Source organism: Erythrolamprus reginae, chromosome 3, assembly GCF_031021105.1.
Source record: "Erythrolamprus reginae isolate rEryReg1 chromosome 3, rEryReg1.hap1, whole genome shotgun sequence".
In the NCBI taxonomy this organism is placed as follows: Eukaryota; Metazoa; Chordata; class Lepidosauria; order Squamata; family Dipsadidae; genus Erythrolamprus; species Erythrolamprus reginae.
The window spans coordinates 119,068,059-119,095,247 of record NC_091952.1 but is presented as its reverse complement, the minus strand read 5'-3'; the positions used below and the strand labels follow the sequence as shown (position 1 = coordinate 119,095,247).

At 37.5% G+C, this 27,189-nt stretch overlaps 1 protein-coding gene across 1 annotated transcript; it reads left to right on the top strand.

Annotated features, from left to right (window-relative positions):
* The first annotated feature begins 1,090 nt into the window (after nucleotides 1–1,090).
* Nucleotides 1,091–25,157, top strand: LOC139165380 (keratin, type I cytoskeletal 9-like). The gene is made up of 16 exons (XM_070748569.1): nucleotides 1,091–1,147; nucleotides 1,504–1,539; nucleotides 2,275–2,304; nucleotides 5,004–5,069; nucleotides 5,558–5,614; nucleotides 7,393–7,458; nucleotides 8,555–8,596; nucleotides 10,292–10,327; nucleotides 11,680–11,718; nucleotides 11,848–11,880; nucleotides 14,418–14,447; nucleotides 15,287–15,331; nucleotides 15,428–16,024; nucleotides 18,146–18,208; nucleotides 19,679–19,708; nucleotides 24,030–25,157. The coding sequence occupies exons 1-16, from the start codon at nucleotides 1,091–1,093 to the stop codon at nucleotides 24,117–24,119; spliced, it is 1,317 nt and encodes a 438-aa protein (XP_070604670.1). The 3' UTR covers nucleotides 24,120–25,157.
* Nucleotides 25,158–27,189: the final 2,032 nt, after the last annotated feature.

Genomic DNA, 27,189 nt, shown 5'->3' with positions numbered 1-27,189 from the left:
CAGATGAATAATAATTGAAAGAATAAATAAAAATATATTTAAAATAAATTAGTAAATAAGTGAAATAAAAACTCCCTGAACCACTTTACTTTATAAGTTTGTTCAGTGATGACCCAATAAATAGAATTTTGTTACAACTGTTCTTTCAGAAATCTCAGAAGGCTTGAAACATCTGATCAAAAGGATTAAAATAGCGAGAAATTTGGCCTCTTCTGAACATCAAAAAGGCTAAGGTCATAACCATTGAGAGAAATGGAAATTTCAGAATAAGACTTGATGGTAAAAAGATCAAATGTGCATAAGAATCTACTTTCCTAGAATCACAGATTGCTCATGCTGTCCAGAAATAAAGTGTTGAATCACATTGAATCTCAAAGCAATGATGAGCAACCTGGCAAATAGGTTTAAATAAGCCCACAACATTATTATGCCTCCTATAGCTACGTACAGTTGCAAAAGTTGGACTGTGAAAAAAGCTAGACTGGAGGAAAATAGCTCTTTCTCTTTCTCTTTCTCTCTCTCTCTCTCTCTCTCTCTCTCTCTCTCTCTCTCACACACACACACACACACACACACACACACTATTAACATGGCTTCGCCCACCTGCCTGGACGTCACAATTTTCTTTTTTTTAATACTTTGTGCATGCACAAAGCATTCTGCGCATGCACAGTGGATGAAAAAACAGGACACTGTACAACAGTGGTGCACAGTTTGCATGTGCGTGAAACTCAAAGCACACACACCAAGTGCATACTTCCAAACCGGTAAGGAAGGTAAGTAGATTTCACTGCTGCCTCATAGGACTGTTGTTGTGGGGAAAATAGGAGAAAGGAGTATTAGGCATATTCAGTGCCTTGAGTGATTGATAAAAATACTTTTTTAAATGGGTAGAATATAAATAAATCAATGAGAGAATGAGTACTGTGTAGAAAACCAAACATATCACTGGAAGTCAAAATCATAAAATTCCACCTTACTTATTTTGGCCATGTCAGGCAACAAAACCTACTGGAAAAGGAAGTTATGCTTAGAAGTAGATTAGGAGTAGATGATAAAAGGAAATGAGTCTTCAAAAATCACTTTCGAAATGGACTACATGTGGCCAGATGCCATCAAAACTAAGACTAAGCAGAGCATAAAACAAGTAGGGGGGAAAATCTACAACAAGGGAAAATGTGGAGAGATAGAATTGCCAAGGATCAGGTGCAACTGAACGGACATCATCATCTTCATCTTCTTCATCATCATCATCACAAGTAGAGTAGATACCATAGTTCATACATAGTTGGAAACTTTATGGGCAGGTCAAAGGAACATTTAAAAACTTATGTTAAAAACTCTTTTAAAACTGCTTAAACGTATCAAATATAATATATAATTAAAAAATACGTAAGCTAAATCCTTATTTCTGATCCTAAGCATTAAAAATGTCTTAATGCAGATATAGTAAGGAAGTAATGAATTTTAACCATCATGATTTATTACTTTTTTTTTGTTCAGAATGGACAATATGGGAGCACCAACCAATTTGGACAGGTAAAACTCATTCTGCTTCTTTCTGTTCTGAACTATATTGTATCTACTTTAAAAGATATACACACAAGTATATATCTATCTATTGTATATCTAAAATATATTAAGAAATCTTGACATACCCACATATAGCAATAGCACTCAGACATATGATATACTGTATACCGCTTTATTGTGCTTTACAGCCCCCTCTAAGTGGGTTACAGAATCGGCATATTTCCCCCAACAATCCGGGTCCTCATTTTATCAACCTCAGAAGGATAGAAGACTGAGTTAACCTTGAACTGGGGAAGACCAGACTCCAGGCTGTGGGCAGAGTTAGCTTGAAATACTACATTCTAACCACTGCGCAATCAATGATTAATATTGATTTTTAAAATAGATATTGTAATTATCCAAGTGGACAGGTGTATGATATAAAAAACAAACCATCTATACTTATGGACAGGCGAGAGCTACCATTCCCGCTGCTACTGGTGCAATAAGCACGCAGTGGGGGGGGCACACACATCCCAACGAGATTTTCCTTCTGTGCATGCTAATTCACATAGTAAATTTGTTTAACAACCACTTCATTCATTCAAATAATTTATCGATCAATTAAAGTCATAAGTTACAGACAACCTGTATTTGAGATGTAGAAAATTAAATGAAATATTATTTCTGCTTCTAAATGCAGCAAATATTGTTCTAAATTATCAAGTTTATTTTTTCTAATTAATTCTCATTTTCTTACAGGGAGAATCATATGGTGGCAGTAGCAGCCAGGTAAAAAAATTGTTGTATATTGTGGTGCATGCACATAATGTTTGCAATGCTTATTTATCATAGACTTGTAGAAATGAAATAAAATGAATAAGTTCTTAGCTTATTTCTGCTCTTGAATAGAATACATAATATTTTCCGTAGATAATTGTAGCAAATATTGTGTAGTATATTCAGGAACAGAAATAAGCTATTTATACATTTTATTTCATTTTTTTCAAATGAAATAAGAAATAATCATAGTAATTATATAATATTTAACTAATAAATAACTATTTATCATATGGAAAATAAAATCAACATTTTCAGTGTATTTCTACTACAGAATGCAGCAAAGAGCTATATGCTTAATTACAATAATTATTTAGTAATCAATAATATTTTTACAAAGAAGGTCAAAAGGTGCTAGGAGCAACCAATATGATAGCTACAAATTATTGTACGATATAATTTACCAGTTATCTATAATACTGTACAGTTATCAAATAGAACACAAAATAAAATATGTTTTTCAACATACCTCTAAATCCTGTTGCTATTGGTTCACTCTGGTGCAAGTGCAACACTTTTGCGCATGCGCAAAAGCCAGGGGTGAGTTCCTCCCAGTTTGGACTGGTTCAGGTGAACCGGTAGTGACCCACTGGTGGCGCAGTGGTTAGAGTGCAGTACTGCAAGCTTATTCTGCCGATCACCAACTGCCAGCAGTTTGGCAGATCGAATCTCAGTAGACTTACGATCATTTTTCACACTTATAACCTTTACAGTATCCTCTATGGTCATGAGATCAAAATTCAGATGCTTGGCAACTGACTCACATTTATGACCGTTGCAGTGTCCCAAAGTCACGTGATCCCCTTTTGCCACCTTGTGCCAAGCAAAGTCAAGGGAGAAGCCAGATCCACTTCACAAACGCGTCGCTAACTTAAATAACCGCAGTGAGTCACTTAACAATTGAGGCAAGAAAGGTTGTAAAGTGGAGCAAAGGTCACTAAACAAATGTTTCACTTAACAACAGAAATTTTGGGCACAATTGTGGTAGTAAATCAAAGACTACCTATACAGTAGAATGCAAGGGAATTTTACAGTACTAAATCTGCTTTCGGAGACATGGGCTAGTAGTTCGGCAAGCAATTCCAAGGCAATGCTAAAAAAACCAACTAAATACTAAAATAAATCTTCATATAGTACTTACAAACAAGCACAATAGTCTGCAAAGTATTTACAAACAAGTACAGTATCATAACGAAAAAAGAAAATGGTAAAGTACATACAAAGGCAACTGATATACTCTAGGCCTCAAGACAACAGGAACAAAAAGTAACAACACCAGGAGTGGGGAGAGAAAATCACTCCTCATTTGGCAGCAATGGGGGGGGGGGGGACACACCAGATGCAAAGTCCTCAATCTTGGTTGCTCGTGTGACCGGGGGAAAAGAAAAGCAGCAACTATATGGACCTCAGAAATTACCTGAACAGTGCTAGGGACAAAGGACAGTCATGGCCACTTAGTCATGCTACTGCTCCAAGATAGCCACTGCTTCCGGAGTGACTGAATCCAGGTCATGTACAGAGGCCTCTTGCCGGTAACAATTTTGAACCCCTAATTGTAAGCATACATCCTAACTTCAAACAGTCATTAAACAGCCATTTGTACCTCAAGGACTACCTGTCATTTATTTAGCGGCCACCAATTCTGCATCTGTATAAAAACTCTGCCAGTGTATGTATACTTTTATGATATATTGACCATATATAAAATAAAATGGAAGGACATGGCTCATTTTGGCTTCTGAATATTTAGTTAGTTAGTTAGTTAGTTAGTTAGTTAGTTAGTTAGTTAGTTAGTTAGTTAGTTAGTTAATCCAATACACAATACAGTGATCCCCCGAGTTTCGCGATCTCGATCATTGCGAAACGCTATATCGCGATTTTTCCACCCGATGACGTCACTCCCTTCCTTTCTCATCTTTCTTTCTCTCTCTCTTTCTCTCTCTTGCTTCTTCCTCTCTCACACTCTCTTCCTCCCTCTCTCATCTCTTTCTTTCCTTCTCTCTCTTTCTCTATCTCTCCCCCTCTTGCTCTCGAGCGGCGGGTGGCACCCAGGGAAGGTTCCTTCGGCCGCCCACCAGCTGATCTGCTCGGCAGCACAGTAGCAGCAAGGAGCCGAAGATGGGGTTTCCCCTTTGCGTGGGCAACGGGGGAAACCCCATCTTTGGCTCCTCGCTGCTACTGCGCTGCCAAGCAGGTCAGCTGGTGGGCGGCCGAAGGAACCTTCCCTGGGTCTTCAACTCCCAGAGCGGCGGACAAGCGGAAAAGCGGCGGACAAGCGGGCAGGCAGGCGGCTCCTCAGCTGCTGGGTCTTCCCAGGTGCGGAAGTAAAAACACCATCTGCGCATGCGCGGCCATGGAAAAAGGGGTGCGCATGCGCAGATGGTGTTTTTACTTCCGCACTGCTACATCGCGAGAAATCGATTATCGCGAGGGGTCTTGGAACGGAACCCTCGCGATAATCGGGGGATCACTGTAATACACAATGAAGGTTATACAGGATATAGTAGAGAAGAAATACAAGATATAGGAGAGACTATAGGACAGGGGACGGAAGGCACTCTAGTGCGCTTATGTAGGCCCCTTAAATATAGGCAGCAGTTTTGTGCTTTCTTAAGGTGATAATGTTATAATTAATAAACATTTTCTTAAAGGGAGGGTCACATGGCAGCAGCAGCAGCAGTAGCAGTAGCAGCAGCAGCAGCTCTTATGGGAGCCAGGTAAAAACAACTTTAAAATTTTATTCATTGCTAGCTATACCCGGCCATGCGTTGCTGTGGCTCAATCTGGTAACAGAATTTGAAGGGGATGTTCTAGTCCAACCCCCTGCTCAATTATATCATACAGTTCGAGGGATTAACATCAGAGAACAGGGTGAGATTTGTACATCTCTCTCACTCCCTGTCCCCCCTGGTTTAAAAGACTTGCGCGGAACCCAGGTTGAAAAACACTGTAATTAGTAAGTATTTCCTTACAGGGGAGACCATATGGTGTCAACCAACATAGCAGCCCGGTAGAAATTATATTATAATTAGGACTTATTCTAAAATGTGTCATGGTTATTTACAGTATATTGCATATCCTATATATTTTTGAATATATTCGTATTTCAAATATATTTTGAAATGTAAATGAAGATTTTTGGTCCTCGAACAGTAGTTTTGGGCTTCTTTATTTGAATTATTTTATAATAAGCATCTTTTTACAGGGAGGATCATATAGCAACAGCAATAGCAGCAGCAGCAGCAGCCATTATGGCAGCCAGGTAATAAAATACTTTCTACTGTAATATCTTAATAGTGATACAGATAGACGTATAGGATATTTGTGATATTTTTATTGATCTATACATAGAGATAAGCATATAAAATATTTGCCATGGCTATCCAATATGTATGTGTGTGTGTGTGTACCACATTTTTCAGAGTATAAGATGCACCTTTTTCCTCCCTAAAAGAGGCTGAAAATGCATCTTAAACTCTGAATGCAGCTTTTTTTCAAAGCTTCCCCCCCCCCCCCAACTAGGTGCTAACGATCTTCCCAGCTTTTATCTTGTGGGTTGTTTCATTGTTACTGTCTGTGAAGAATGTTTTCCAAGCCCTAAGTCTTTGCAGAGTTTTGTTCATTGCTCTAGCTTGCTCCAAATAAGTTTCTTTCTAGCTCTAACCAGGGGCTAACAATGTTCCCAGCTCTTACCAGCTTGCAAGTTCTTTCATTGTTACTCTTTGGGAAGGATGTTTTCCAAGCCCTAAGTCTTTGCAGTTTTTTTCATTGCTCTACTTGCTCCAAATTTTTCTTTCCAGCCCTAATCAGGTTCTAACAATGTTCTCAGCTCTTACGGGCTTGCAAGCTCTTTCATTGTTACTCTCTCCAAATAAAGTTTTTTTAAAGACCTAACCAGGGGATAAAATAGCTGACGAGACTAAGGATACTAGCCAGATGAATATCTGGTAAGCAGATTGTTCCCTATTTTCCTCCCCCAAAATTAAGGTGTGTCTTATACTCCAGTGTGTCTCATACTCCGAAAAATTTGGTGTGTGTGTGTGTATATACTGCTCAAAAAAAAATAAAGGGAACACTTAAACAACACAATATAACTCCAAGTAAATCAAACTTCTGTAAAATCAAATTGTCCACTTAGGAAGCAAGCCTGATTGACAATCAATTTCACATACTGTTGTGCACGTTCAACTTTGTACAGAACAAAGTACTCAATGAGAATATTTCATTCATTCAGATCTGGGATGTGTTCTTTGAGTCTTCCCTTTATTTTTTTGAGCAGTGTACACACACACACAAACACATGCACACATACACAGATACACACACACACACAATGTTGAATCATTATCAGCAAAAATATGTTACCCACCATGTACACTTTTTACAAACTTCAAACTTGACAGCTTTAAGACTAGTGGACTTCAACTCCCAGAATTCCTCCTCCAGTCATGTAAGCTCAGGAATGGGAGTTGAAGTTCACTAATCTTAAACTTGCCAAATTTGAATATCCACGCAGCCCTAACCCAGGGTCTTCAAACGTGACAACTTTAAGACTAGTGGACTTCAACTCCCAGAATTCCTCCTCCAGTCATGCTAGATGGGGTAATTAGAAGGCAAAAACAGCTCAATCTTTATGAAAAACAGACTGCTATTCATTGGGGGGGGGGGTGTTTCAAAAATCGGGTGGGCAAAGGGTTGCGGAAGCCTGCAGGGAGCTCCTGGGTGCTGGGATATGGCAAAATGCCCCCATTTTTGTGAAAAATGGGCCATTCTGCCCCCCCCCCATTTTTTTCACAAAAATGGAGGCATTTTTGCCTTCTTGCAGTACCCAGGAGCTTTCTGCAGGGCAGGGCTTCAGGACAGCAAAAAATGACTGCATTTCCACCCTCTTTTTGGGTGGTGGTGGTGTGTCTTATACTCTGAAAAATACAGTATTTAGGGTAAATAAAATATATTTTACCTACTTTACTTCTCCTGAATGTAAGAAAACAATGTTGTGCTTTACTAAAGGGACAATTTTACAATAGCATTTTCTTACAGGGAGGATCACATAGCAGCAGTAGTAGCAGTAGTAGTAGCAACAGCAGCAGCTATTATAACAATCAGGTAAAATTACTTTATAACATTGTCTGTTTATAATATCTCTTTTGGTAACTTTTTAATCTAAACATACAGACTAAATGTTGTCATGGACAATATTTCTGTTCCTAAATAAAGTATATTAAGCAGCTTTCCATTTTATTCTGCTAACTATTTTATAATTAAAAGAATGGTGGCAACAGCCAATATAGGTAGTCCTTAACAACAGCTAAAATAGCACTGAAAAAAGTGATTTATGACCATTTTTCACATTTATGACTGTTGCCGCATCCCCACGTTCATGTGATCAAAATTCAGATGCTTGACAAGGAGTTGTGATCCTCTTTTTCCACCTCCTCACAAGCAAAGTCAATGGGGAAGCGAAATTTACTTAACAACTGGGTTACTACTTATCAACTGCAGTGATTCAGTTAACAACTGTAGTAACTAAGGTCATAAAGTGGGGCAAAACTTACTTAACAAATGTCTCACTTAACAACAGAATTTTTGGACTCATTTTGTAAGTTAAGGACTACCTGTATAACAGCTAAGTAAAAACTGTTTTTTGCAATGTTTCCACCATATTCCTGCAAAAATAAGATCCCGTCTTATATTTTTTTGAACCCTGAAAGAAGCGCTTGGCCTTATTGCCATGCACTCAAAAGCCCAATTGGCAGTGAAGGGTCACTCTTCTTACCTGGTACTAGAGCTTCCTTGGAGGCTGTTGCGGGGGCACGGGTGCCCATCGGTCATGCACACACCCATTAGCACGAGATTTGGTTTCTGCGCATGCGCAGCAAGCCAAATCTCACGGGAGGACGAGCATGAGAGCGAGACTTCAGCTATTTTTGCCTATATTTTTGCTTCTGCGTATGTGCAGGAGCAAAAAATAGGTGAAAATAGCTGCAATTGGGCTTGTTATTAGGGGATGTCTTAATCTGGGGAAAACAGGATATCTGCCACTTGTCTACACGTGTATGTAATATTTGCCAGTCGCTCTCTGGGATTACAATTTAGGACACTGAAAATAAAACAACATGACATTATGTCTATTTCTGAGAAAAGAAAGTATCTTTGTGCTTTAAGGTAAATATTTTACATTTAATAAATATGTTGTATACAGGGAGCATCATATGGTGGCAACAGCAACCAATATGGAGGCCAGGTAATTTATTATTATTTATATAACATTTATATAAATATTTATATAACATACGTATATAACATTTAATAGACCTATTGCATACATACTGTATATATATAGGGAAGAAAATGTTAAAAAGCGTTCTACTTAGTTTTGCTCCTAGATGCAAATACAGATTACACTGAAATCTTAATTGGTGAAAAATAAACAGTAAAAGTTCATTAATTAAAATAGATTCTAAATTTGTGATGTCAGAGTATATGAGAAATGGCTATCCCACTTCATATTTGGCCTTGTTGATTCATTTTTGAAATAGAACTGCTTTTTAAGGCATATTGGTATGTCCCAATTATTATCCACTTTCATATTTCTCTTTTTGAAGGATTACATTTGATAAATTACAGATGGAGCAAATTGCTTTCTTGTTGATACCCCTGTGTTTTCTTTCCCTGGATGTGTTCCAGTGGGGGCTAGACAACCATATCTCTGGGCTATTTAGATGGCAAAAATGGCCCTTTTAATTCTATAATTATGTGAAATAAAATGGAAGAGAGATTAACTATGATAATTCACACTGGTAAAAGCCTCATTTAGCCTGATATTTAAAATCCATAGTTTTGCTTCTTATGTTTGCCACTTTTAATAGACACAATAGGAGGGGATACTTTCAACTCACATTCTTGTAGATCTTTCTTTACCGGGACAAAGCACATCATCTGACTTCTCTCCAGTGAAGGGCTACCATATTTTTTGCTACCACACTGTGGCTGTGGTTTATGCATTTTCTTTCAACTTCTTTCAGTGCAAATTGGGTGCCCTGGGGTGGAGCTCCATTTTTGCTACCCCACTGCGTTCCCCCCGATCCGGGCAGCAGCCCACCCCTGCTTCTCTCCCAGCCAGATTGGTGTAAATTATTATTATTATTATTATTATTATTATTATTATTATTATTATTATATTTATTAAATTTGTATGCCGCCCCTCTCCGTAGACCCGGGGCGGCTCACAGCAGTAATAGAAAACAATGTACAATACAAATCTAATATTTAAAAACTAAAAACCCATAATTTAAAAAGCATGCACACAACATACCATACATAAACTGTATAGGCCTGGGGGAGATGTCTCAGTTCCCCCATGCCTGACGGCAGAGGTGGGTTTTAAGAAGTTTACGAAAGGCAAGGAGGGTGGGGGCAATCCTAATCTCCGGGGGAGCTTGTTCCAGAGGGTCGGGGCCACCACAGAGAAGGCTCTTCCCCTGGGTCCCGCCAGATGACATTGTTTAGTCGACGGGACCCGGAGAAGGCCAACTCTGTGGGACCTAACTGGTCGCTGGGATTCGTGCGGCATGCAGTACCCTCAAATAGGGGTAAATTGGCTGTGCTTGTGACTTGTCACCATTATATGATTGTCTGCATTCAGAATATACTTTTTAAAAGTGAGGATGGCAGGCACAACTGGTTAAAAGAAGGGCTTCATCCATGCTGTTGTGCCCATCATTTTTTACCATTTGACACCCCGTTAGGGCACCTCAGCTGTCAGCAAAACCTTTCTTAATGAAGAAGGATTACTTTGCTATCCCCTCATCCTGGCAAACATAGTCCATTCACCCGGCAATTTAAGATGTCTGTTTCCAAGCTAATGTAGTAAACAACCAATATGAAATTTCCTCAATTTGTAATCACTGATTTTGTAATTACTGTTTTTTTTTAACAGGGTGAATCTTACAATAGCAACAAACAATATGGAAAGGTAAAATTCCTAGAATAGATTTACCTTTAAATGGAAGCATCAATTGGAATGCTCTATCAATAGCCTATTTGCAGTCGAAACTCAGATGCAGTGGTGGGCTATTGTGCACAGAGACGTAGGTGCGCCTGTGTTCTGGCAAAGTTTTTTGCTTTTGCGCGTACGCAGAAGTAAAAAACCTCACCAGAACAGGGGCAGACCTGTGTCTCTATGCACAATTTCGCTATTGCACGGGTGCAGCAGCATAACTCTGCTGAAACTCACGGGACCTCCAGAGGCACAGAGGCGAGCCCGATTAGGCATTCCGGCTAGTAGCCCACCACTGCTCAGATGTCACCCTTTCCTTTCACTAGTTGACTGACTGTTAATCAGAACTGAATAATCAAAGGAAGTACAGATTTTCAAGATCAGTAGCAGACTTCTGTACAGTACTCCGGTTTGAACTTAGATTTATTCCTGCAATAAATTTCAACAGCTAAGTTATTGACCAATAAAATACCTTTAAAAAAATAGAGTCACATTTTACTTGCTGAAAATCAATGCAGGTTATACAGCACATAAATTAACTACATAAAACGGGCTACTTAGCAAGAGAGATAAAATATTTATTTAAGAATTTGGGGCATAAAAATTAATATAGTAAGGCATTATGCAATCTGAATAAGGCAATTATTTATTATTATTTCAAATAAGAAAATAGCAACATTACTGATCTAAAGTATAAAAGCATTACAGAGCTGAAATCCATGAAAAATGTAATTAATATTAATAATATATCTAGAGACAAATAAATACATTTACTAAATACTGATCTCACAAATTAGCAACAATTTGGATATGATTAAAATTAGGTACCATTTCCTGAAACTAAACAAAAGGTAGAGTAACCTGCATATTAAACTACACATTAAAAATAAGAGATTGTTGCAAAATGCTAAGGAATATTCGGTTCTTGTGGATCTTTTTGGCATGTTTTCTGCTCAATCCTCATTTTACCACTTCCCAATTTCAATTTCCAGAGTAGGACACAACCTGTTGCCAAGACTTTGAGGATATGCATTTATTCTGTCAGGACTATTGAAAACATCCCCTTCCATCTAAAGCAATGCTTTTCAAACTCAGTAACATTAAGATGGGTGAACTTCAACTCCCAAATGTTTGAAGAATTCTGGAAGTTGAAGTTCATACATCTTAAAGTTTCCAAGGTTGGGAAAAACACCGTCTAGAAAAACATGAGAAGAAGTCATCCGACCACTTGTCCCTTAGCCAAATCAGGATAGAGGCATTTTCTTAACTCCAACTAAGAGTCATATAATAAAGTATCAGAAAGATATTGGATTCCTCATATTTTACAGAACTCCTCCTCTTCTGGAACCAATCAGCCAGGAAGTCAGGTAAGAGATTCTCTCTTGGTTAGGTTGACGTGTAACTTTCTTGTTATTCTTAAAAGCAAAATCGTAACATATAAAAATATTGCTTGCTAAAAAAGCAGCTGCAGCAGAAATATTTTTTTCCCTTTATAGAACTCTTCAGGAGGCACCCAAATTGGTGGACAAGTAAGAAAATAATCTCCAGGCAGTTCTTGACCCTTCATCCCCATTATTGTGTTTGCTGTCACGGAGGGGGGGGGGGGGGAAATCCACCACTAACCATATGGAGAGAGTAGCGAAATTGCTAGTCCAATTGTATCTAACAAACAACAGTGATGACAAGGTACCACGGGTTTTTTTGGTTTCAGGACAGAGGGTGTCATGCTTCTTCTGCAAAAATTGCTGCAAAATCATTTGCAATGTTTTTTTCCCCTTCCTGACCTGAAAATCAATATAAGATCCACAGTACAGAGGACATACAGAGCTTTGCACATTTAAATCCCACACCTTTTGCCTGTGAAACAGACCAAAGAATAGCCTATAGTAGCCTCGTAGAATTATCACAGCCGTATTCTCCAACTCTCCCAATATTCTATAATCATCAAGGATAATGTGTAACTACTCATGGTATTGTTAGGGCAAAATAAGGCAACTGAGGGAAGCAATCTTGTCCAATCAGGAGCCTTCCAGATGGGTAGGGACAATAATACCCAGTGGTATCTGCAAGGAGAAGTCAAGACAGCCAAAATGGTGGTTATAGGAATATGATCCATGCTCTGTTCTTTTTGCATCTGTGTCGGCATTGAACATACGGTATTTATATATATGGACAAGGTTTTGATTGGGCTCCTATGACAACCTTCTTGCCTGTCTTAATATCTAAACTCCAAAGATGCAACTAATGACTTCCCAAATAAATTCCCAGCCTTTGGAATCTGGGAATTGAATTCACAACACGGGGAGTAACTCAATGACTGATGGGGCAGAACAGTAATATGGAAGAGAGATGAGCAGCTTAGATTTAATTCTTGGTGCCACATTGTACTGCAGCAGACTCAATCAATAATTTTCTTCTCACTTAAATATATTGTGTAGTAAGTCCTCGGAGTCCTTGGATAGGGGCGAAATATAAATCCAATTAATAAATAAATGTTAAAAAAATAAGTGTGATAATGTAGTTAAGGCAGTTAAGACAGTATGTCTTTTGAAGCTAATTAAAAATGGACCCTTGTAACACAAACCTATTTATCTATTTTTTCTTTAAGACAGATCCAAAATGATGACAGAATAGCAGTTTCCCAGTGCTCCTTATGATACTTCATTTAGTTTATCTATTTTCATAAATAGCGTAGCTATCCAGTACTTAATTCTATACATTCAGGCTCAAGTTATTTTTTCCTCAACATTGATAACAGTAATTGATAATAAATTGATAATTAGCAATAATAATTTGGCAACATACGGATCATACCTGGACCATATCCAGTTTAGCATGTTGCAATTACATATATACATAAAAAAGAATTAAACATTGAATTTTAAAAATGTGAACCTAAAACCTTAGCAAAGTTAACAAAATCATGTCTGGGAAAAATAAGAACTATGTTTTTAAGTATTGTGCCAGGAGTATATTTCATCATTCTTAATCCGTAAGGAAGCATTGATTCATTTTTAGCTAAACAAATTACTGACTAAAAGTGATATTTTACAAATAGTCAGAGTATCTTTTGCATTGGACGGGGAATGAACACTCAAACACAAGAGCTGGATGAAAATGGGTCACTTTATTGAATTACAGAAAGAGACCTGCAGAGGAAGCTAAATGGGGCGGAATACCTGAACACAACATACCTGGGCAACTAATGGGCATAACTCCTTGCTTGGTAAGGGTGAAGCATGACATGCCTTCACCCAAACGTGAAAGCCACGCCCAGCGTGTGGGAGGGCTCCCCCCCGACCCAGAACCTGAAATGAAGTGGATGAGCCCCAAGCGTTCCTCCTTCACAACACTCCATCCGGGGAGGAAGCATGAGTTGCGTGACAAAGGAATCCATCATCTTTCAAAAGATGCCCAAGGGAGAACACACAGTTGCTACTGACACCCTTTCCGCCCCATTTCTGCCAAATAGCGACCAATAATAAAATAAATTTCAAATCAACCTATTTACAAACTGATATACCCCTTATCCCTTAAACCTCACACCCGACCAGGATGGAGAAGGCAGAAAAACAATCTGACATAATCTTACTAGATTGCAAAAAATTCCTTCTCGGCCCCTACGGGCGACCTCTGAAAGACACCCTGGATATAGTAGATGGTGGGTGGGTGACCGATCGGGAGGCGAGCAGGGAGTAAAAGGAGAGAAGAGGAGGAGAGCAGGCCCTGAAATAGGCCTGAAAACCACACCCCTCTCTCCCAGCAGCCCTTGCGAGTCAATTATGGCTTGAGGGCGCTCCTGTGCTTCCTGAAGGAGGCAATCAGCTGGGAGGTGGTGCTATCACCCCTCCCAGCCATAGGAATGTCAAACTGGCAGCGGTTTTTGTCTGGCCCTTTTAATGCCTCTGAGTGCTGCATTAGCTGGGAGCTAATGCATCAGCTGTATCAGCTGGGAGGCGGTGTTTATCACCCCTCCCTGCCTCCGCAAATGTCGGCCAGGCGATGAATTCGCCCAGCCTCTCAGTTCTTGAATAATCACTGAATTTCTGCTCTGTTTTCTTAACAGATTGAATGTTATTGTACAGATGGGCATTTAGTAAGTACTTATTCTTCACTAATTTGTATTTTGATTGCAACTGAAGTAAAAATTAGTTTCTTTGAATTTAGTTTAGTTTAGCATCATAGTTTAGCATCCAGACATTGAAACAAAATCCTAAAGCAGGATTTTGTTTTAATGCAAGGTTGTCTGAAGTAATCAATATCAGCAGTTGATTAGACAATCCAAGGGACCAATAAATTTGTTATTATTTATTAGATTTGTATGCCGCCTCGAGAAGTGCGACATACAAATCTAAATATTAATAATATTAATAATATTAATAATAATAATAATAATAATAATAATAATAATAATTTTAAAATGTCTGGGGGTCTATAGATTGTTGATAAATGATGGAAGGTCAATTAGGATCAATTAATATTTTGGGGTCTGTGGAACTCCGTACAAGAGGAGTCTAGATTTGTTTTTATTATTATGACTTGTTGCATAGTCAACCAGATGTTTAGACTGGATTTGGCATTTTTATCCACTTATCAAGTTCTTCTCAAGGATCTGGGTTAGGTACACGTTGTTGTTTGAGAGTGTTACAATAACACTGCAGGATGCAAGCTCTTTCAAGTAAAATTGCTTTTTGCAATTGACTGATAGTTCTGTCAGTTCTGGTAGTGTTCAAGTAGCACTCCAGATGTTTTGTGATGCTTATTACTATTGGAACTATGCTTTCTTTTGGCACAGTAATTTATAAACTAGAGATGTTTCTATTGAAATATATAAGGTATTCATCCAGATATATTAATAACTGTAACTTTCCTAGGGATTTTTTTTAAAAAAATTGATCCGATTTAAAAATACAGATGAATTTTTTTCTTTAATAGGATTCCTCTTATCGTGGACAGAGCAGCCAATATGATGATGGACAAGTAAGGAATATTTTCCTATAGAAATGATGATTTGACGTGAATTGACTTGCCAGTAAAAATGGGCTTGAAAAAAACCCCTGACTTCTATTGTTACAGGGTTCCCAATCATATGGTCATGGAAAAGGAAGCTTGTCTGGGGACAACAGCCAATATGTTGAACCTAGCGGCAGTAGCCAATATGATGGACAAGGAAGCCAGCATGGTGGCCATAGCCAATATGGTGGTGGACAAGGAAGCTCATATGGTGGTGGACAAGGAAGCTCATATGGTGGTGGACAAGAAAGCTCATATGGTGGTGGACAAGAAAGCTCATATGGTGGTGGACAAGGAAGCTCATATGGTGGTGGACAAGGAAGCTCATATGGTGGTGGACAAGGAAGCTCATATGATGGTGGACAAGAAAGCTCATATGGTGGTGGACAAGGAAGCTCATATGGTGGTGGACAAGGAAGCTCATATGGTGGTGGACAAGGAAGCTCATATAGTGGTGGGCAAGGAAGCTCATATGGTGGCGGACAAGGAAGCTCATATGGTGGTGGACAAGGAAGTTCATATGGTGGCAGTAGCCAGTATGGTGAACAAGGAAGCCAGTATGAAACTGGACAAGGAGTCTCATATAGCAGCATCAGCCAATATGATGGACAAGGAAGCCAATATGATTCTCGACAAGGGAGCCCGTATGATGGTGAACAAGTAAGTCTATATGGTGGTGGAAAAGGAAATCAATGTGGTAGTGGACAAGAAAGCTCATATAGTGGCAGTAAACAACAGGGAAGCCAATATGGTGGCGGACAAGGAATCTCATATAACAGCATCAGCCAATATGATGGACAAGGAAGCCAATATGGTAATGGACAAGAAAGCCAATATGATGGTGGACAAGGAAGTCTATACAGTGGTGGAGCGGAAACTCAGAATGGTGTGAGCATCCAATATGATAGTGGATGAGGAAGCAAATATAGTAGACAAGTAAGGAGAATATTTTAAGATGATATCATATTTTATGACAATGTCAGCCTTTGCTCACAGAATAAAATTAAGAAAGATAATAAATATAAATAAGTCCTGCAAAGAAGAGAGTGAACTGAGAAAGCTTAGATTTGAGAAAAGAAGGAGGCTGAGGAGGGATATGAGAGGACACTTCAAATTCTTGACAAATCTCTGCACCTGGTTTCATTGTTCTGAGGGTAGAATAATGGATTTCAGTTACAGAACCAAGATTTGATTAAATGAAGTTCCGAACAGTAAGAAGAATACAGTAGTAGAACACCTTAGTCCAGAGCATTCCAGAAAGGTGTGGTGGAGTCAGTGAAGGGTTACCAAAATTTTTACTAACACACTGTGGCCGTGGCTTATTCAGGACGCCCTGCATTTTCTTTCAACATCTTTCAGTGCAAATTGGGTGCTTTGGGGTAGAGCTCCATTTTTGCTACCCCACTGCGTTCCCCTCCATCCAGGCAGTACCCCACCCCTGGGTGGCGTTGTTTTTCACTGCATGTGTTTAGGCAACACAACATAAGAGATTCATAAATATGGGGCCAACATCAGTGAAGGTCAGTATGGCAAAATCACTGAGAACTAGAGCCAGGAAGATCCAAATTCAAGCCTATCTTTAGCTACAGAAATTCACTGGGTGACTTTCGGCAAGTTAAGCACTTTTAGGCAAACTTCTGAAATTTGTTGCTGTGGGAAATAATGGAAGTATGATATTGACAGTTTTAAGGCGATTTAAAGGTGCAATATGAAACTGATAAATAAACAATGGTAATGGTTTGGTTTTTTGTATATTGGCCATTGTTTTAATAATGCATTTCTTACTTAGAGGGTATCACCACCAAAACAGTGAAGTCTTACAGTGCATTAAATGACTATGTGGGAAGAAGCAGTATTCATTATATACAAATGTGCATGAAATAAGAAAGACTACTTTCTGGGAATTGCCTGGCATGATGTCTTATGATGATCAGCAGTGCTTTATAGACTGTATAAACTACCCTTTCTGAGCTATCATAATTTTAAGTGATAGGTCATAAATTGAGGACTATCTATAGCAGGAATGTCACTCAATTTCATTGAGGGACACATCAGGTTTGTGTTTGACCTTGGAGGGTGGAGGGTGTAGCCAGGATGTGTGTGGCCAGCTTGATGTCACTTGTGTTGGTGTTTGTAGTGGCCTGAGCACTCTGCCAGAGGAAATGGGCTCCTGAGCTTCGTTTTTGGCTACAACAGCTTCCCGCAAACTTCTGCTGGTGAAAACAGAGGTCAGGAGGGCTGCATGCAACTCTGTTTTCACCAGCAGGGGCATTGCGGGCTGGTCCTTCACTATTTACAGTGTGGCCCCATGGGCCAGATCTAAGAGCCCTGCAAGCCGGATCGGGCCCCCAGGCCTTGAGCTTGACACCCCTGATCTATAGATATTATATTTTTTTCTTTGGTATGCATCAGGGAATACTATATTCTGGTGGCGAGGAGAGAGAAAATCTACAGTGAAGAATAGATGTGGGCTGATAAGATTAACTCCCTTCTCTAGTATCCTAATCTCGCTTCGAAACAAGAGGAGAAAATTAATCGTTTTTAGAAAAAAGTAAACAACTGCAAGACTTCTCTTCAATGACTTATCTAGCTGGGCTTCAATGTAACTTTACATAGAAGTAGATCACAAACTTTTCCAGTCAGGTTATAAGTCATATGGAAGTACTCAACATAAAGGAAGGCAGGTAATTTTTCTCTCAAGCGTGAGCACATATTTACAGAAATGTTGGAACTTATGTTGAAATTATTTTCTTTTTCTAATTGCCCTTTTTGCCTGTACAGGGTTCCCAGCATGGAAGTACTCAGTTTGTTGGTAGTGGAAGAGGCAAGCCACAGAGCGAAGAAGTAAGGACTTCTCAAATAAATGTATTTGGGCTGCACTAGTTAATTAATTATTTCCTCTATTTAGAAATCAGTGTAGCCCAGACCTGGGCAAAATGTGGCCCGAGGGCCAGATGCGGCCTGCCCACTGTCTGTGACTGGCCCTTGGAGGTCGGTCCAAGTTTTCTAGATAAGAACTGGGTGTTCAAGATTTAATATATAATATACTGTATATAATATAATATAATATAATATAATATTATAATATAATATAATATAATATAATATAATATAATATAATATAATATAATATAATATAATATAATATAATATAATATAATATAATATAATATAATATAATATAATATAATATAATATAATATAATATAATATAATATAATATAATATAATATAATATAATATAATATAATATAATATAATATAATATATACTCAGTTCTACCCAATAATATACAGTATTGGGTAGAACTGAGTTAATTATATTAGTCCAGCCCTCTAAAACCATCCCAATTTCTCATGCGGCCCAATGGCAAAATTAATTGCCCACCCCTGGCATAGCCTGTAATGTCCTTACAGTTAGGAAAGAAAATAGGTTGTTCTGACCCTGTATTTGTTATACTTTAGGGAGAATGTGGACATTGATCTTGATATTCAAATTTACATTCTGGTTTTGGTATTACGCTCAATTGAACTTTTTAGGAATCCAGTATAGTTTTGTACTGTAATAATGTGTGTTGATCACATACATTCAAAATGACTATGCAATATCTTTCCTCCAAGTGTTTTAGAATATAAAGATAGAGCTGCTTATTTCTATAGGGTTTCTTTTATTCATAAGGCAAATGATAACTCAGCTTTTTTAAATTTTTTATATTGGCTTAGACATTAATAGTATAAAAAGAGTACGTATATGAAAATGTATATGAGCCAGCAGACCCAATTCAAGCTGGAAAGTATCATCTTCTAAATATTGGTATGTATTATTACCAATCGTAGAGCTCTTGCTCATTGAATTACTAGTTGTAAAGCCAATGTATACTCTTAGGCTAAGGTGAATTGCCAATTACAAGTTCTACTGAATTCAGTAGGATTTCTTTCCCAGTTAAGTATAATTAGAATTGCTGATTACAGGAGCTGGTTTTATTGGGCTGGGGGTCTACTGCCCAATATACTGTAATAGACTGCAGTATAAATCTTCATTCCTTATGTCTTACTTTAAATACATTAAATAAAAGACATTATTGCAGTTTGCTATAAATAACCTAACCAGATGCCCTGCCATTAATATAGAAATGTTGGCACATTCTTTCTTTAAAGAAACCAAGTCACATTTTTGAATTCTGAGAAAGAATATAGAAATACTAAACACCTTTGTTTGCTAATGCAACTTCTCTCTTCAGCAAGGTCTTCAAAGCTATACCAGGCCTTGTCATGAGCTGCTGACATAATCAGTTACTATCTGTTTTATCTACAGGGTTTTCAGAGTCATCAGTTTCATAACTCTGTAAGTATTGTACTGCAAAAATGTTTCCTACTTCTATTTATTAAGGGCCTGTTCATGTAGCCCTGTTGATATCCTTTCTTCATGTCTTCAGTAAAGAAATGATCTGCCACAGCTGCTGCTGTTGCATTAAAGAACATCAGCAATGCTCTTCAGAAGTGGGGAGGAAGGAATTGGGGCGGGGGAGGCATAGAGTCCTGAAGTGTTTATGCTCTTAAAACCTGAATCACTTTTGCTACTACTGCTGCTTCTTCTTTTCCCTGCTCTGCCACAGCCCGTGTGACCTTTCTAATTGAATACTAATTAGGTATTGCTTCCTAATTACAGCAGTGAATGAGTAACTAAATCAACTCTCTTTCAATTAGCCTCTTGTAGACCCTTCTTCCATCTGCTCTCAGCAGCTCTCTAGTGAGGATATTGATCTCATGTAGTCATATAATGTCTTCTGGGAGGTCAATAATCCCTGATTGCATCAATCAATCCCCATCAATAATTGCCAGATAAGTTTGTGTTCTCTCCAGGAGCCAAGGAAGGAATAGACTATGGAGGCACAGAGCCCTGGAACTGGAATAAAAGGGGAATCCTGCAGTCGGCAAAGTGCTTACCTTCACAAACTTCCTCATTTGACACAGAATATTTGCCTAAGGGGCTTACTTTTGTTTTTCCAAAGAAAGCACTACTTTACTATGTGGATCAGCTTGATCCAGCTTTAGGATCAGGAATGGCACCTCTGGAATGGTGCTGAGATGGAAGCCGTATGTTGGATACATGTCTTTATCACTTGTGAGCCATCTCAGAGCCAGAGCATGGAGTTTATATGAATGAGGTCTAACCCTGCTGTTCTGTTTAAGAAAAGTAACAAATCTTATGTTCCCGGGTCACCCTGACCCGGACCGAAAACTCTTCATTTGCAGTGCTTATGTTTGGTCTTTTTGAAAGCTTTTTTCACTTGGAAAGTAGTCTGAACATTTCTGCACACAATGATATGAAAATTGAAATGAAAAAAGTAAATCTTATTGGTTTATTTTGCGGATATAATGCACGCCCCCCCTGTTTTTGTGAAATTGTTTTCAATTTATGGATAGTTTTGCTTGCAAAATGCATTCTATTTTACTAAAGTTGGTATGGGATTGGTAGCTTGAACATTTCTGAACATAATGATATGAAAATTGAACTGGAAAAATTGATGCATATTGGTTTCTTTTGTTGATGAAATGCACGCCCCCCCCGTTTTTTTTAAATAGTCTTCACTTTATGGATAGTTTTGCTAGCAAAATACATTCTATTTTACTAAAATTGGTGTGGGATTGGTAGCTTGAACATTTCTGAACATAATGATATGAAAATTGAACTGGAAAAATTGATGCATATTGGTTTATTTTGCACATAAAGTATGCCTCAATTATTTCAATTTATATAAAAATTATGCTGTTAATTTCAAACTTACATACTTTTTTTTAGTAAAATGGATTTGTTTCATAAAATTAGTTCTCTGGCTACAATGTGGTTGATTTTCAAAAGGATATTCCAAATATTTCTAGACAAATATGTATAAACAGTGACAATAATGGCACACAACAAGGCCGAGGGGGGGTGGCCCTTTTGTGGCAAAAATAAACCAATAAGAACCATTATGTTCAGTTCATTTATATTTTTCTTATATTCAGAAATGTTCAATTTAGTATATCAAACCTTTTGGGGGAAAATTCCTTAGGGATTTGTAGCCTTAAAAAATAGAAATTGACACAAAATTTTAAAAGGATGGGGGGAGGGGCTTTTTGATCAAAATAAAAATATAAGTCTCAATTTTTCCAGTTCAATTTTCATATCATTATGTTCATAAATGTTCAAACTAGTTTTCCAGTTGAAAAGGTTTTCAAAAAGACCAAATTCAAGTGCCTAAAAAAAATCATTTTGGTCCGGGTCTATATGACCCGAACAGACTAAGTGTGACTTTTTTTTTGCCCAGAAAAAAAATTTTTCCCCCACCCCCACAAATATTTTTTTGATGGTCAGCATTGTTAAATTGAGTAAATGAATGCCTAAGATTTTAAAGAATATTTCGGATTTGGAGCATAAAAAAATAAAAAGTGAAAATGGTTGCAAGCAGCTGAGGGGGGAGGGGAGGCCTTATTTCTGATGTTAAAAAACCAGTAAGAATCATTTTGTTCAGTTCCTTTATATTTTTCTTATATTCAGAAATGTTCAAGCTACCAATCCCACACCAACTTCAGTAAAATAGAATGCATTTTGCAAGCAAAACTATCCATAAATTGAAAAAACTTTCACAAAAACGGGGGGGCGTGCATTATATCAGCAAAATAAACCAATAAGAATTACTTTTTTCATTTCAATTTTCATATCATTGTGTGCAGAAATGTTCAGACTACTTTCCAAGTGAAAAAAGCTTTCAAAAAGACCAAACATAAGCACTGCAAATGAAGAGTTTTCGGTCCGGGTCAGGGTGACCCGGGAACAGAAGATTTGTAACTTTTTTTGCCCAGCAAAAACTAAGCCCCCCAGCCCCCCCAAAAAATTCTCATAGAGAGAACCCCTGAAATGATGAATAGTCATGAAATTTCAAGTTTCAGATATGCAGGGAAATTTTTTTACAGGGACTCAAACTTGGCTTCGGGTCAAATAGACCCGAACAGAACAGCAGGGCTAAATGACTAAAACCATTTCTCTATGTCACACTTTAAATTCTATTGAAATGTTGTAACTGAGTTTGGATTATCGGTAAACATTGACTTATGACCAGCTGTGGGTTGCTCTTCGTTCTTCCTGGTTCTAAGAACCGGTAGCGCTGGTGGTGGGATACTCCGCCTACCTGCCTGGGATGCTCCGCCCACCCAACAGGATGCTCCGCCCACCTTTGCACAAATGAATTGGTAGTAAAGGGTTTTAGAACCCACTACTGTTTCTAACCATTAATTAAACAGCCATTCAAAGTTACAATGGTCTTTGCACTTTGCATTGGCAGAATCCCCAGTCACAGGATCAAACTTCAGGTATTGGACAATGGTATTTATTTAGAACAGCCACAGGATCCCAGAGCTATATAATCACAATTTGCAACCTTCCTAAGGCACTTCCAACATGCAAAATCAATGGCAGGAAGCAGATCTGATTAATGACTATGGCAATTTAAAAAGTCATAAAATTGGGAGTGACTCACTTCTAACAATGAAATTCCTGTCTCAAAAGTGATTGTAAATCGATGGCAATCTGTGGCATGGTCATGTAGATTAGGATGTACATACGTATATTTGGTGTAAAAGCATTCTCCCATATCTAACTGCACTTTGAATGAATATGCTTGAAGATTAAGACAGTGAATGAATTTTTTTTATGAATCCAGTGAGACTTCATGTATAGTATCAGAACAGAGGAAAAATAATTAAAGACAAGAAAATTAAAGAAAGAGAAATCCAGCCTTCTCAATCCCTCACCATTGTTTGTCCATTGGTACATTCCCATATTGCAGTCAACTCATTAAATTAGCCACATTTTAGGAAGTTTCTAAAGCAGCCATGTCAGTTTTTCATGTTCACACAGAAGCCTGAAATAAGATGCATGTATGGAAAGTGGTGTTCTCCTTGCCTTAAACATTTTACAAAATATCTCTGTATCATTTTTGAAACAGGTACAGCTGTGATATTCTCAATAGTATACCAATATCTATGAATTATTCAAAATTCTGTATTTATGGATAGAGCAAATTCTTTTGTGGGTGTTTTAATTAATGGTGACTGAGTTTAGGCTGTGGAGAAAGATAAAAAAAATTGAAAAAATAAGCTTCTAATTTCCTTTGCAGCAAACAAAAGTATGATTACACAATTATGTCTTACTTTACAGTTACAAAAAAGCCCCTCTCTTTTTCTAGAGTGTAATATTTTCTAACCCTCAAAACCACAATTCAAAATTTCATTTTTTTCCTGTTTTGTGTGAAAAAATCTATAAACAATAACTATAGGTGTTGACTTTTCACTAATCAAATATGCCAATTTAACCATCTGTGCAAATTCCACTATCTTCACCACCTTTTCCTCCATTGTGGGAAGTGCCAAATAATTCCAATTTTAGGCACAATCTTGCTGCAATTGTCATATACAAAAATAAAGTTCCATGCCCTTTTTCCAGCTATTAATCTGTTAGTCCCAAAAGACAAGTCTCTAGTCCAGATTGTAGAGATTTTTATTTGAGAGCTGGGTTCAGGCTGTGGAGAGGAATATAAAAAAATAACAAGTTTCATAAAAAGTAGTAAAGTGCTGTACTTTGTTTCAGTCCTAGAATGTGATTTCACTTTTTCTCCTCTCTACAGAGTGCTGTTGGGAAGCATCCCGTCTTGGGTCTGGTACTTTTCAGCATTCTGAGTTCCTTTGCTGTCTCTTCTTCAACTGCATCTACTTGAATTATATGAACTTTTGAAATTTTATCAAGGTGATGACATCTTGGGATCAGTTTTTTTTAGTTTGATGTCATGTATTCCTGTAATCCCTGACCTCTACATACACAAGTACTGTTAACAATGTGTTTTGTTGCAAATTACTGCTTTATCTCCTTTTTATATACTACTCAAAAAAATAAAGGGAACACTCAAATAACACATCCTAGATCTGAATGAAATATTCTCATTGAATACTTTGTTCTGTACAAAGTTGAATGTGCACAACAGCATGTGAAATTGATTGTCAGTCAGTGTTGCTTCCTAAGTGAGCAGTTTGATTTCACAGAAGTTTGATTTACTTGGAGTTATACATTGCATTGTTTAAGTGTTCCCTGTATTTTTTTGAGCAGTGTATATAGGCACTCCTCATTTAGTGACCATAATTAGGACTGGCCACTTTCATAAGCAAAGCAGTTACTATGTGAAACCACAACTCTGCTATGATCTGACTTCAGCTTTCCATTGCTTTACAAAACTGCATAACTGTGAATGGCTGCTAAATGAGGCAGTTGCTAAATGAAGATTACCTGCATATTACTCTTTTATCTTTGTTTTATTAATGTACTATATTGTACCTCATTGCAAAAATGACATTTTGGTTATGAAATTAATCAATAGATCAACTGACTTTGATCAAAGGCTGCAGTTTACTTAAGACTGTTGATATATTTGGAAATAACTACTGTACATTGAATATTATGTAGATTGAGATTGTTCATTAGTCCTTACCATTGTATAATATAGTACTCACCCAAATTTGGGCAATACTGTACATTTTAATTATACGATACTGATTAAGGTATCAGAAATAATTATACATGAGTAATACATGAGTAATTAGACTATAGATGAATTTGAAGGTGTTGAAAATTATACTCTTGCAGCATTATCTAGAAGTTTCTTCATCATAAAAAGGAGAATTATGGGGAAATCTGTAATAATTTTGGAGGAATACTGTAAAAATCAACTATTTTCTACTCTTAATAAATGCATGAACTTAAATAGCAGGAATCTTCTGCAACTGTTTTCTTTGCTTCAATCATATTAATAAATATGAAGAACTAGGGGAGACATGATAGCAGTGTTCCAATATCTCAGGGGTTGCCACAAAGAGGAGAGAGTCAACCAGAGTAGAAACGGGCGGCGCCTCTTCCCGCTCGCCCTTGAGTAGTGAAATTAAGGGTTAGGGTTAGGGTTAGGGTTAGGGAAACTAATAAGGAGATAAGCAATTTAGAACTAAAGAGAAATTTCCTGACAGTTAGAACAATTAATCAGTGGAACAACATGCCTCCCAAAGTTGTGAATGCTCCAGCACTGGAGGTTTATAAAAAGATGTTGGATAACCATTTATATGAAGTGGTGTAGGGTTTTCTGCCTAAGCGGGGGTTTGATCTAGAAGACCTCCAAGATCTCTTCAACGCTGTTATTCTATTCTATCCTAATATAAATTCAAGGCAACAAGAACATCTATGTCCTATTAAAACTCCCATTTTTGTAATCTTTAACTGAACAAAATGCTGCACCATTTTAGGGCAAACTTTTGAATCTCAAATAGTACCCCAAATAAACTAATTTGCCAAATGCATCCAAAATCTAGAACTCATGACTCCCGTGGAAATGGAATTTGGCCAAAGTTATAAAACATTTTATGACATAAAATTATCATACATTTTATGATACAATACAATTTGTCATAAAGTATATCCTATGGTGAGATCCTGATGGTTGACTGTGCTATGCAGATACAACTCTGAATAGCTCTGTGAATTTAAAAAAAAACTTTTCTAGTGAAGTCAGTACATTAGAAACAGTGTTTTTATTGAAAGCATTGAGGAATTTAGTGGAAGAAATGTCTCTGAAATGATAACCCAATGGGTCACACAAGCTGATTGGTTATAATATGGTCCACAGAGAGGCACATTGAAAAAAATAAAAATGGCTAGTGCAACCATACAATTGTGATGGTTATTAAAACAGATTATGGTTTTAATTTTGTGAATCATAGCCATCACCTTGGTTCTTGCTGTTTATTTGGATCTTTCTTGCCCAATCAAGAGTCACATCTGATTTCTTGCAACATCATGGAAGAACTCTTTGAATAATTTAAAAGTGAGTTCTTAATGTAATATTCACCCTACTTCAAGAGGCTGTTTGGGGTCTCATGTTCTGAAGATCTTGTTTCAGATAATTTGGAAAAAAATGCTTTTAATCTATTATTACCCCCCTCACATGCTCCTTGGGGTCATCTGAGAACATTTGCTAAATTTGCCATGGACTCATGGTCTGATGGCCCAAAGAGAAACTTCTTTGTAAATAACCCCAGTCCTATGGGATTCCCTCCCTGCTAAACTGGCAGGTCTAAGGTTTTTGCTGGCATTTTCGAAGGCCCTACAAGCATGGTTTTTAGGTAAAATTAATTATTTTTAATCATTTTAAATACCTCAGCCTTTGATGTTTGTATTCTTTTGTAAGCTGCCAGTAAATTGGGGTAGTCAACAATATAAAGAGTTTAATAAATAAACTCAAGATACATTCTTTAAGAGGCCTTCAAGTAAGGAAACAGGAAGTTCAATTCTAAAAAACCATTTAAAAAAAAAAGTAATACCAGTTTTTCCACTATCCTTTACCTTTTGTTATCAGAATTATTGAGTTGGAAGACATAACAATACATATTAACAACAGTTTAAGAACAATATATAACCTACTTGCATAGGCTTTGTTAAGAGTATATTTCCAAAGAGAAATAATGTACAGATGCCAAATGCAATGATGATAAACCCAATAATACAGTTTTCTCCATAGCTCAGTATGCTTTTATTTGCATAAGGCTATTTTATAGGGATTAACCATGAAACATATTTTATAGGGATAATCTGTGAATGATCTAAGTGTGGTTAGATGAGAAGAAATGGAATGGGATCATGTAGTCCCTCTTGTTTTCAAGCAGATTTGTGTTCAGATAGCCATAATTAAGCTTCAGCTAACCACCTTAAACCTCCCACACACACACTTTAAGTCTTCGGAGAGGGGCGGC

Coding starts and splice junctions, on each gene's coding strand:
- LOC139165380 (XM_070748569.1), top strand. CDS start 1,091: ATGGACTACATGTGGCCAGATGCCATCAAAACTAAGACTAAGCAGAGC. Junction 5,615..7,392: donor GCAGCCATTATGGCAGCCAG/GTAATAAAATAC, acceptor ATTTTCTTACAG/GGAGGATCACATAGCAGCAG. Junction 8,597..10,291: donor GCAACCAATATGGAGGCCAG/GTAATTTATTAT, acceptor TTTTTTTAACAG/GGTGAATCTTACAATAGCAA.